Source organism: Nerophis ophidion, linkage group LG04 (assembly GCF_033978795.1).
Source record: "Nerophis ophidion isolate RoL-2023_Sa linkage group LG04, RoL_Noph_v1.0, whole genome shotgun sequence".
NCBI lineage: Eukaryota > Metazoa > Chordata > Actinopteri > Syngnathiformes > Syngnathidae > Nerophis > Nerophis ophidion.
This window is the reverse complement of record NC_084614.1, coordinates 46,613,816-46,626,694: the sequence shown is the minus strand read 5'-3', so window position 1 is coordinate 46,626,694 and position 12,879 is coordinate 46,613,816. Positions and strand designations below refer to the sequence as shown.

Sequence of the window (12,879 nt, the reverse complement as noted above, 5' to 3'; positions counted from 1 at the left end):
ACAATTTTCGCCAGTCCTGATGTGTGTGTCCAGTTTGGTGAGTTTTGAAGCATTTTAAGGGGGTCAAATTACAGCTCAAAGAGGCAAAAAGGACATTTTTTAGGAAACTTTTGTTTTGAAGGGGTTTTTGCCAACTTCCTGTTGATTTTTGCTGAAAGAGGTCAGTGTATGAAATCTAGGTCTAAGTCAGACCAACATAGAGGTTTTTTGTTTCATGTCTCTACGACATTCCTAACGGAAGTTACATGCAGTTTTGTCTGTTTTTTCCTAGGGGGCGCTAGGGCGCAATTTTGAGTTTTGTTTTTTTATTTGATCGCAATTTTCGCCAGTCCTGATGTGTGTGTTAAATTTGGTGGGTTTTGAAGCATGTTAAGGGGGTCATATTACAGCTCAAAAAGGCGGCAGTATAATAATAATAAAACCTTAGAAATACAATAGGGACATTCGGTCCCTAAAAACTTACAAGCTTTTTGGGGACCAACAACTTGAAAGTAAATAAAACAATTTTTGTTGAAAACATGTGGACTTTATTGAAAAATATTTTTAAAAGTAAAAAGCACAAATCCCACAAGCTTGCACAAAATAAATAGAAAGTAAAAGAACATCGTTGTTCAAATGAAAAATTTAGTATAAAAAAAGGCAAAAATTTCTTGCATCTTCAGTAGCTGATGAGCAGCCAGGTTTGTACAATATACATAACTCCTTGTTGAAATTAAAACACAGAAAAGACATATTTTTAAATAAAGCTTAACCCCAGAAAAGGTCAAATGAATCCAACGTCTTACAAAGAGAATAAAAACAAACATGTTTATCACTTTTCTAACCAAAGCTGGTATTTGTGCAGCCAAAGGGCGTTCTCTGAGAAACATGTTTTTTTTTATGAGGCTCCAACATGATAACCTTTGCTTGCATAGTTCTTGTTTAACAACTATTTACATTTCACTCACATGTCCAGAAGATGAAAGAAAAATGACTATAAACAACGCTTTGGAGAAAGACTTCTTAGTTATGAATATTGCTTGATGATATACATATAATATTGGGTCTTCTGAATATTTATAAATGAATGGTGTGTTTATATTTGTGCTCTTTTCAGCATGGAAATGTACTTATCTTGCTACAATATTTATGTACTTTAAAAAAAAATAAAAACATTTGTGAATATGAACCATTCCATCCAATCAGGTCTATTTGTGACCTCAGGGAATAAATGCAATGCATTAATACACGATAAAACAAGCTTAAAATACAATGTTTAGTAAGCAAAGATTTGTGTACATTGATTTTATTGCATATTTACTAAATACAATTTAAAAGAACATATAAACTACCTTGAACACTGGAAAAATAAAACGTATTGTTCGTCTCTGCTTCCAAAAATAAAATTTTACCATGAAATATGATCATTAAAATGCTTCATTAATGTTTTTACATGTTACTGTTAAACTTTAATACAATTATATTTTAACTGAATTTTCAAAAAAAAAAGAAAAACAATTTTAAATAAACTTTATATATATATATATATATATATATATATATATATATATATGTATATATATATATATATATATGTATATATATATATATATATATGTATATATATATATATATATATATATATATATATATATATATATATATATATATATATATATATATATATATATATATATATATATATATATATATATATGCGTTTTGGGCGACTCTGAGTTCTCACTTAATCCTGTTACCCCCAATGAAAATAATTTGATATTCCACAAGTCGCAGGTCGTGTCATTCAAACTCTCTACAGGCCACAAAGAACAAAAGTAAGTTAACTCATTAAAATTGTATGTATATTCCATCATATGTGTTTAGTGTCAATATGCTATTCGCAAAAATGCCATGTGGCCATATTTCACAGATTTGATCATTCCATGCAAAAAACTCACTCCCGTTACTCAAATAAGTCATCTTTGCTTAGAAACCTTGTACAAAAATAAAGTGGCCTAAATGGAAGCACTGCGATGAGGTAGCGACTTGTCCAGGGTGTACCCTGCCTTCCGCCCGATTGTAGCTGAGGTAGGCACCAGTCCCCAACCCCGCCACCCCAAAAGGGACTAAGCGGTAGGAAATGGATGGATGGATAAATGGAAGCAATACACATTTTCAATACAGTTGTCACTCGCCACAACTAATTCCACATCTTCACTTTTATCCCATTTTTCCAAAATATATTAGTAAAATTGTAGTTTTGCTTTTACACTTGTCTTACGACATTGGGTAAGATTAGTGGCTGTTATTTCATGTGTGGAGGACTCCAATAATGTTAAACATATTTAAAAAGGTCATAAACAGATGTTTATACTCTATGGAAAAACTAAATTAATAAATGAGAAATCCTACTTTATAGACATTCAATTATTGCAACAGGGTCCGGAACTAATGGTGATAAGCAAGCGACGTCTGTAGTTTAATATCCATTCATCCATTTTCTACCGCTTGTCCCTTTAGGGGTTGCTGGAGCCTATCTCAGCTGCATTCGGGCGGAAGGCGGGTTACACCCTGTACAAGTCGCCACCTCATCGCAGGGCCAACACAGATAGACAGACAACATTCACACACTAGGGCCAATTTAGTGTTGCCAATCAACCTATCCCCAGGTGCATGTCTTCGGAGATGGGAGGAAGTCGGAGTACCCGGAGGGAACCCACGCATTCACGGGGAGGACATGCAAACTCCACACAGAAAGATCCTGAGCCTGGGATTGAACCCAAGACTGCTCAGGACCTTCGTATTGTGAGGCAGATGCACTAACCCCTGTACCACCATGCTGCCCACTTTTATCCCATGTTTCCAAAATATATTAGTAAAATTGTTGTTTTGCTTTTACACTTGTCTTACGACATTGGGTAAGACCAGTGGCTGTTATTTTATGTGTGGAGGACTCTAATAATGTTAAACATATTTAAAAAGGTCATAAACAGATGTTTATATTCTAAGTATGAAAAAACTAAATTTATAAATGAGAACTTTTTCTTTATAGACATTCAATTATTGCAACAGGGTCTGGAACTAATGGTGATAAGCGAGGGACGTCTGTAGTTTAATATCCATTCATCCATTTTCTACAGCTTGTCCCTTTTGGGGACGTGGGGGGTGCCGGAGCCTATCTCAGCGGCATTTGGGCGGAAGGCAAGGTACAACCTGGACAAGTCGCCACCTCATCGCAGGGCCAACACAGATAGACAGACAACATTCACACACTAGGGACCATTTAGTGTTGCCAATCAACCTATCCCCAGGTGCATGTCTTTGGAGGTGGGAGGAAGCCGGAGTACCCGGAGGGAACCCACGCAGTCACGGGGAGAACATGCAAACTCCACACAGAAAGATCCCGAGCGCAGGATCGAACCCAGGACTACTCAGGACCTCTGTATTGTGAGGCACACGCACTAACCCTTGTCCCACCGTGCTGCCCGTAGTTTAATAGGTGTATTATTATCAATTTTTGAGTTGAAAAAGGGAAAATTGCAGTTTAGGAAACACAGAGGGACAAGCGGGAAAAAATGGATGGATGGATGATTGGGTGGAATAGCTCATAATTTGCAGAATGTGTGGCATCTTTGTAAATGTCATCATCAGAGAGCAGCAGCAGTACTTTGACTGCCAGTGTGGAGCTACGTTGTGTAACCCACTATCATTAAAACACTTTCGGTGTAACGATCAGAAACAAAAAAATGAACCATAAAAAAAGATGTGATCAAACAACACATTTTAGATCCCAGAGGTGATCAATCCTCAGATAGTAATGTGATCTCATTGGACGCGAGCGTGGCGTTGTTAGCGTGAGAAGCTTTAGCGTGAGAAGCTTATTCGCCAGTTTGACTCCAGTGTCACAGCAGCAGACATATATAAAAAAAAAAGTGTCACTCTACACTGGCGCTGCTGGCCTTCACCCTGCCAGCCCTGCTGATGTGCAGCCAGGGCAGTTTGGCACAGTTCTCAAACAGCTGCTCAATGGCTACGTTACGCACGTGCAGCTCGGACGACAGCGAGTCTTTCTCCTGCACGGCCGCAGTCAGCTCCTTGAAGACTTCTGCGGGGGGGGGGGACACAAAATTGTACGGTTCTGAGCCCCGATCAATCCCTTATTAGCAAAAATGCCATGTGACCATAATGTTTATAGAACAAACATAGACCCAATAACTGAACCTTAAAAAAGTGTCATTAGAATAATACACAAAGTGTGCTACTATGAAGAAACCAATCCATTATTTATAAGTTCTAATGTGTTAAAATTTTCAGATATTTTGATTTTTAAAAACAATGGAAATTATGTTTGGAGTTTAGAACAACAGCCTTCCAGCTTGTATTCCTAGGTTATTTCAATTAAGAGGAGAAAACTATAAATTACCGGGGGATATTCATTTTTGAAATAGGTAAAGCAAGAACAAATTTAAAATACAAATGTATTTCATTTTTAGGAGTTAAATGGTGGAACAAGCTCAGTAATGAGCTGAAGACATGCACTTCTTTGCCAGTCAGTCGCCCTGGCGTCGTCATTGAGTTCTTTTTCTGTCAAGACGAGGGCGTCGCAGCTTGCTGCGGGGTCGTTCTCCCAGGAAAGCAGACGGACTACTCATGACATGGCGTGCAGGTATAAACATGATTTAATCTTCACCAAAAAAGAAGAACAAACAAAAAGGCGCACGAGGCAAAAACACAACTTCAACCTATATATGGACATGAAACAAAAATTGCTAACTATGGCATGAATAAATAAAAACTTACTTGACATGGCATGAACCATGAAACTATGGCAAGGCATGAAGAAAGTCAGCACAGAGCAAGAAAAGAACACAATGACGACTGACTGGCAAAGATGAGCTTAAATACTGCCTCTGATTAGTGCTCGGGAAGCAGGTGAGCTGGCGAGCATTAATCAGAGACAGGTGAACACAATGATTAACCATGGCGACAAAACAAGGGAGTGAAAAAAACAGGAACCTAAAGAGTCCAAAGGTCAACAAAACATAGCCAAACAAGACGTGATCAAAAAGACAAGACAAAATCAGGCTAGAATTAAGGTTTTAGAATTGCCTTCCCAAACTCCTGACTTAAACCCCATTGAGAACATGCGGACAATGCTGAAGAAACAAGTCCATGTCAGAAAACAACAATACAAGTACCACCATGATGACTAACATTAAAATACAGTAGCGTAGTAGGCCTAAGTCTTCATTAAAAACAAGGGAAAATTTGTATTTACAAGTACTGTATATTTAATTTTTTAGCAACTGTAACATTACACACAATTTAAACATTAACACTATGTTTGAATATAGGAAATTAAAACACTGTACTTTAATCAAGTGATTATTTGCTGTACCACTAGATGGAACATGCGTACCATTAGTCGTACATACACCATAGTTTGAGAATCACTGCCCTATATTAATATCAGATTGGGACACCCTTAATTTTTACTTCATCCTTAGTTACATGTTTACTGTATTGTATGACCATGAAGTCCAGTGATTTTTTAACTGTGGTACGTGTAACACAAAGGAGGCTGCATTTCTAATTTTTTTCAGCATAGTAATGAGTAAATTTCTTCAGAACATGAAAAGAAAACAATGGACTTACTTTGAATCTGCATGAGAAGCTGTGTGTTCAATTGATGAAGCTCATCCACACTCATTTTAGTCACTGAAAAAAACAAGGTTGAATAATCTTGTTTTACATTCACAACCTATCAGAACATGCCAGAGTATTCAACAGTTAATACAAATGTAGCTATCTGCTAGATTATAAGTAGTTCAAAAAGTCTACAAGTGGAAGTGGCTTGTCACCAGCTGGCAGACGTGTGGCGTCCAAAAAAATGTGATTACAGCATAACTGTCGTCCTACTTCCGTTTACAATCTACAGTGCTAAGCCTGCTGGGTAATGACGTAAAATAAACATTTAGCAACACACAGGGACCTACACTTCTTGGTTAACATGTATTTTGCATTAATTTAACATTTATTCATCCAGGGTAAGACAATCAAGAATTGTTTTAATTTGCAATGCGACCTAATAGAGAGGCAGCATTTACATGTTAAAGATGTCGAAGAGTGATAATAATCTCTCATCGTAAGGAATCCTTTTCCTTCCAGACTGCCTATTCATTTAAATTTTTGCAATCTTTTGTTTTTCTTGTTTCGGTTTTTATTGATCCTTATGTTTGTACGCCGTTCTTGAGTGCCTAGAAAAGGTGCCTTACAGATAAAAACAGTTATAATTGTCTCTCATTTATCGACAAAACTTACCCTCAACAGTTCACAAATGCTCCTAACATGCGGGGGTGAATGTGTTGGAACATATATTAATGTTTAAGATGGACAAATGAGGTTAACAGCTAATGATGTGTCTCCATAAAAATAGTCACATCAGTTAAGGCAAATTAACTGCATTTCTTAGAATCATTATCAAGTATGATTATCGCTGGAGGACGACGGTTGTAAACATGTTATGCACCGAGAGCAAGCCTGTAGCATGCATGCTAACAGCTGAACTATCTTAAATTAAGAAAATAAATAAGTGCTTAGTATAGTTTAAGAAGTGTTGAAGAAAGCACGTTACAGCAGAAAGTAAGCAGATCAAGTCAGATTTCTGCCCTGTATTTGATCAGAAAATGTGTAAAGTCATTAATTTTTACTTAACACTTTTAAATGAGTGTAATCATACAGGAAACGCATTTACCACACAGTTTAATGTACAAAAAAGAATACTCGGGATGTGCCGATTAATCGGCCACTGATCGGTATCAGACAATTCGCGTGAAAAAGTATGATTTAGGGCTATATAAGTAAACATTGATTGATTGATTGATATGATCACCATTGTTGATTAATGCCTTTAAAGGTAGATAAGAAACCCCGATTTCCTCTGACTGACACTTTATCTATTTTTAGTCCCCGGCTAGCAGCTAATTGTGTGTCTCCATACCCAGTGTGAAAACGTTCCTCTAAGTTAATAATAATCGCCTTCATTAATTAGTATCTTAAGGGGGGGACGATGCTAAACATTTTACACACCGAGAGCAATCCAGGAGCAGGGATACTACAATTTAAGCTAAGGTAGCTTGAAAAAAACAGAATAAATAAATTTAAGAAGTTTATATGGAAGCATGTTACAGCGGAAAGTAAGCAGGTATTAATAGGAAATTAACAAGCAAATTATATAAGTTATAGCGAGGATAATATAGCAACCACTGTTGGTGAATCGGCTTTGTCAAATGAGAACGGCAGGTCAATCCAGAATTTGGTGGTGTTGATACCAAGGGGGAATCAGTATACAGTCGTCCCTTGCCACATTGCGCTTCAAATATTGCGACTTCCCCAAATTGTGTATTTATTTATTTATTTATCTATTTTTAATAATATTTTACAATTTACCCTTACATTTATATCAAAACATTTGCTAATTGAACTGAAAATATCAATAATACAGTAGTTTTGGCCACTAGTTGAAACAATCCAATCAGAGCGCACTGTTCAGGATTGTGGTGTGTTAAAGAGTCTAAAGGTGACTAAATGGTGTTGTAAATATAATCCCCTCAGCGATCAAGGCAGAAAGGAAAGAAAATGCCAACACAACCATGAAAAACACTCAGTGTAAACAAAATTCAAAAATCACAATAAACACTTAACAAAAACCTCTAAAACTACGGTGCAAAACTAAGGAATATGTAAGAAATGCTAAATCAAGTGTTACATAATAGTGCCAAGTGTTAAAATGTGAACAGAGAAACCTGAGAAGAACAATCTTTTGCAGGTTTGTATGGTCTGTGTAACATTTAATTTAGTCTGTTAGTCGTATTTAAGTATGTAAATTAATCAATGTTATACAGTAATTTTTATTTAAATAATATTGTGACCAAAATGTTATCATTATTTTATGGTCCGTTTGAAAAAATCCCAAAAACTGTTTCCTGTTTTATTGACAAATTCTTATTTCTGCAGCTCTTATTCTTAATTTATCTTCTCACTCTGTGCAGAGAATCAGCAGCAAAACAGCGGGACGGTGCAACCAAACTGATAATTGATACTGTTACTAATTGTATGTAATACATTTGTTCGATCCTTCTCATTGATGATTGCTAGCATCGGCAGCATAAAACTGATGGAACATCCCCAGATTTCACTCGACATCTAATAGGGCTGCATGTGGTCCCTGAACTAAAACTAGATTTGGTCTTTCACACAGATATGTACATTTACAGCCTGAAATGAAAGTGAAACTTCACACAGTGAGTATCCTTGTATACAGGCCACATCCTGGCCACTAGAAATATGCTTACATTCTTCTCTGCTGTGGTTCTGATGTCTGCATTGCCCTTCTACTGTTGCTCGATTCCGGATCTGTAGAGTTTTCCAAAGCTCCCCATGAGAGTTTTGCAGAACCCTCCGCTCCTGGGCCGTGTGGCACTCCAACATTCCCATGGTGTAATCGGGCAATCGTGTTGCTTCGCTGTGCTTCCGGCAGGGGGTGTAGCGGGGTACCAGGGCTTCCGTCTGAGGCAGAAGCTGGCAGTCGCTCTTCTGGCTGTAACGAACGAGCCTGCTTCCGCGTCTACTGAAGCCGTTTGTGGTGACATTGTCTTTGTTCTGGGCGTACTGGATGATAGAGTTGAGTTTTTGGCTGAAGGCCAGCTTCATGCCCTCGTAGGCACTTCGGGAGACCTTGGAATGTGACAACTTCTGGTTGGCGATGAGGTGGCTCTTCTCGAAGCAGTCTCGGTGACCGCGCAGAGACTTTGAATGCACCAGGGTAGTAGCAGAAACACCTGCAATCACACACAGACACACTTACAAAAAAGTTATCAGACAACACAGAAAGACGGTTTGGACATTCAGGGCCTCACCAGAAAGTAAAGTAGTCTGTCAATTCAGGATTTCGCACAAATTCACTAATGACCGTAAATCGCGCGTGGCCTCGCAACTTTGTCAAATCCCTGCATTTTCCCTGCACATATTTTCCAAACACACTCCCTCTCAACACTCCAGGGGCTATTAAACCCATCCCCTTTCTTGCTTGCTCTCTCCCACTCACTGCACTGACCCACAACAACAAGACACAAGCAATTATTCCCTATTATTAGTTTAGCTATTTATAGATACGATACATGTAGCGGTTAGCTAATCTACATGCTACAAAACAAGAGAGAGGGAGAAGAGAAAGACAGAAGTGGACTAGAGTAGCTCCACGAGCAGGGGACAACATATACACAAACAAAATCAATGATTGGTTGGTTTACATATAAGAACATCCATGATTGGTTGGTTGGTTTACTATGCTAAGTCACGATTGTTTAAGATTAGGGCAAAACATTAGGGACAGGCCAATCAGAGGCAAGATAGGGCGGATCATGGAACCAGGAAGGGAAATCACAAATGACCAAGAGAGAGTAGGAGAAGAGAAAAGGAATATTCAAGCGGGCAATTTATATATTATTATAAACTAGTGGAAGATGGCAGAGGGATTCTCTTACATAGGTTTTTCTTTTAGTGATGTAGAACACATCCAGTAAACCCACAATTTGTCTACTTGACAACATTTGGACAAATGTTTGTGTATGGATAAAAAACAATGCCCGACACATTCATTTCAGTTCTTTACCATGTAAGCTCAAATAAAAACTGCTCTCAACATAGAAGACGTGGAATATACATTTAAAAACATGCATTATTGTGGCAGACGTAATGACTTTTTCTACAGTATAGCCTGTCTAAATGCTACATTTTATTTTCATTGGTGTTTTACAATGAGACATTAGCTAGGAATTAAAAAGGGCCTGCCTGCAAATTTATTTTTTTATCTGAGTTTGATACATTTTTAATTATTTGCACAGCAATGTCATTTACTTTATGTAGAAAGAATAGTTTTCTATTTTATGTATAGTTTCTTTATTTTATTTATGTTTTGTAATTCTGTGTTACTTAAACTGTTTATGTTTTGTGATGTTAATACCCATCTTGACGAACTGGGTTTTACAAAACCCAAAACTAGTGAAGTTGGTACCTTGTGTAAGTTGTAAATAAAATCAGAATACAATGATTTGCAAACAATTTTCAACTTATATTCATTCAATTGAATAGACTGCAAACACAAGATATTTAATGTTCGAACTGAGAAACTTTTTTTTTGTGCAAATAATCATTAATTTAGAATTTAATGGCAGAAACAAATTGCAAAAAAGTTGGCACAGGGGCATTTTTCCATTGTATTACATGGCCTTTCCTTTTAACAAAACTCAGTGAACCTTTGCAAACTGAAGAGATTATTTTCAGGTGGAATTCTTTCCCATTCTTGCTTGATGTACAGCTTAAGTTGTTCAACAATCCGGGGTCTCTGTTGTCGTATTTTACGCTTCAATAATGTGCCACACATTTTCAATGGGAGACAGGTCTAGACTACAGGCATGCCAGTCTAGTACCTGCACTCTTTTACGTCCAAGCCACACTGTTGTAAAACGTGCAGAATGTGGCTTGGCATTGTCTTGCTGAAATAAGCAGGGGCCGCCATGAAAAAGACGTCTCTTGGATGACAACATATGTTGCTCCAAAACCTGTATGTACTTTTCAGCATCAATGGTGTCCTCACAGATGTGTAAGTTACCCATGCCTTGGGCACTTACACACCCCCATACCATCACAGATGCTGGCTTTTGAACTGTGCGCCTACAACAGTCTGGATGGTTATTTTCCTCTTTGGTCCAGAGGACACAATGTCCAAGTTTCCAAAAACAATTTGAAATGGGGACTCGTTAGACCACAGAACCCTTTTCCACTTTGCATCAGTCAATTTTAGATGAGCTTAGGCCCAGGGAAGCCAGCGGCGTTTGTGTGGGTGTTGTTGGTAAATGGCTTTTGCTTTGCATAGTAGAGTTTTAAGTTGCTACTGAGAGTGGTTTTCTGAAGTGTTCTTCAGCTCATGTGGTGATATCCTTTATACGCTGATGATGTTTTTTGATGCCTGAGCGGTAGAGGGTCACAGGGATTCAATATTGTTTTTTTGGCCTCACTTGCAGTGATTTCTCCAGATTCTGTGAACCTGTTGAAGATATTACGGACCGTAGATGGTGAAATCCCTAAATTCATTGCAATAGCTCATAGAGAAATGTAGTTCTTAAACTGTTCAACAATTTGTTCACGCATGTGTTCACAAAGAGGTGACCCTCGGCCCAACCTTGTTTGTGAATGACAGAGAATTTCATGGAAGCTGCTTTTATACCCAATCATGTTACCCACCTGTTCCCAATTAGCCTGTTCAACTGTGGAATGTTCCAAATAAGTGTTTAAGGAGCATTCCTCAACTTTCTCAGTCTTTTATGCCACTCGTGCCAACTTTTGTAGTCAATAAAATTGTAGTCAATAAGTACAAAACCCGTTTCCATATGAGATGGGAAATTGTGTTGGATGTAAATATAAATGGAATACTATGATTTGCAAATCATTTTAAACCCATATTCAGTTGAATATGCTACAAAGACAACATATTTGATGTTAAAACTGATAAACATTTTTTTGTGTGCAAATAATCATTACTAACTTTAGAATTTGATGGCAGCAACACATGACAAAGAAGTTGGGAAAGGTGGCAAAAAATACTGATAAAGTTGAGAAATGCTCATCAAAAACTTATTTGGAACATCCCACAGGTGTGCAGGCTAATTGGGAACAGCTGGGTGCCATGATTGGGAATAAAAGCAGCTTCCATGAAATGCTAAGTAATTCACAAACAAGGATGGGGTGAGGGTCACCACTTTGTAAGCAAATTGTCGAACAGTTTTAGAACAAAAATTCTCAACGAGCTATTGCAAGGAGTTTAGGGATTTTACCATCTACGGTTCGTAAAATCATCAAAAAGTTCAGAGAATCTGGAGAAATCACTGCACGTAAGCGATGATATTACGGACTTTTGATGCCTCAGGCGGTACTGCATCAAAAACTGACATCATTGTGTAAAGGACATCACCACACGGGCTCAGGAACACTTCAGAAAACCACTGTCAGTAACTACAGTTAGTCGCTACATCTGTAAGTGCAAGTTAAAATTATACTATGCAAAGCTAAACCCATTTATCAACAATATCTTGAAACGCCGCCGGCTTGGCTGGGCCCGAGCTCACCTAAGATGGACTGATGCAAAGTGGAAAGGAGTTCTGTGGTCTGACTAGTCCACATTTCAAATTATATTTGGAAAAAGAGGACGTGGTGTCCTCCAGAACAAAGAGGAAAATAACCATTCGGATTGTTATAGGCGCAATGTTCAATAGCCAGCATCTGTGATGGTATGGGGGTGTATTAGTGCCCAAGTTTTGGGAAACTTACCCATCTGTGAAGGCACCATTAATGCTGAAAGGTCCATACAGGTTTTGGAGCAACATATGTTGTCATCCAAGCAATGTTGCTTATTTCAGCAAGACACGTTTTACAACAGAAAGGCTTCCTAAAAAAAAGAGTGCGGGTACTTTCCTGGCCTGCCTGCAGTCCAGACCTGTCTCCCATCGAAAATGTGTGGTGCATTAAGATGCGTAAAATACGACAGGGGAGACCCCGGACTATTGAACTGAAGCTCTACATGAAACAAGAATGGGAAAGAATTCCACTTTCAAAGTTTCTACAATTAGTTTCCTCAGTTACCAAATGTTTATTGAGTGTAGCTAAAAGAAAAGGTGATGTAACACAGTGGTGAACATGCCCTTTCCCAACTACTTTGGCACATGTTGCAGCCATGAAATTCTAAGTTAATTATTTGCAAAAAACAAAAAACAACGTTTATGAGTTTGAACATCAAAAATCTTGTCTTTGTAGTGCATTAAATTGTATATGGGTTGAAAAGGA

The 12,879-nt window shown here is 37.9% G+C and overlaps 1 protein-coding gene across 4 annotated transcripts in view; it reads right to left on the bottom strand.

Annotated features, from left to right (window-relative positions):
- Positions 1-1,675: 1,675 nt before the first annotated feature.
- The window catches only part of lg04h21orf91 (linkage group 04 C21orf91 homolog), a 31,163-nt gene continuing 19,959 nt past the window's right edge, over positions 1,676-12,879 (bottom strand). For all 4 annotated transcript variants that reach the window (XM_061898191.1, XM_061898193.1, XM_061898192.1 and 1 more), the window contains 3 exons: positions 8,334-8,819; positions 5,635-5,697; positions 1,676-4,084 (listed from right to left, as the gene is read on the bottom strand). In XM_061898191.1, the coding sequence (XP_061754175.1) occupies positions 3,915-4,084; positions 5,635-5,697; positions 8,334-8,819 (719 nt within the window). In that variant the 3' untranslated portion in view covers positions 1,676-3,914. The remainder of the gene's footprint in view (positions 4,085-5,634; positions 5,698-8,333; positions 8,820-12,879) is intronic.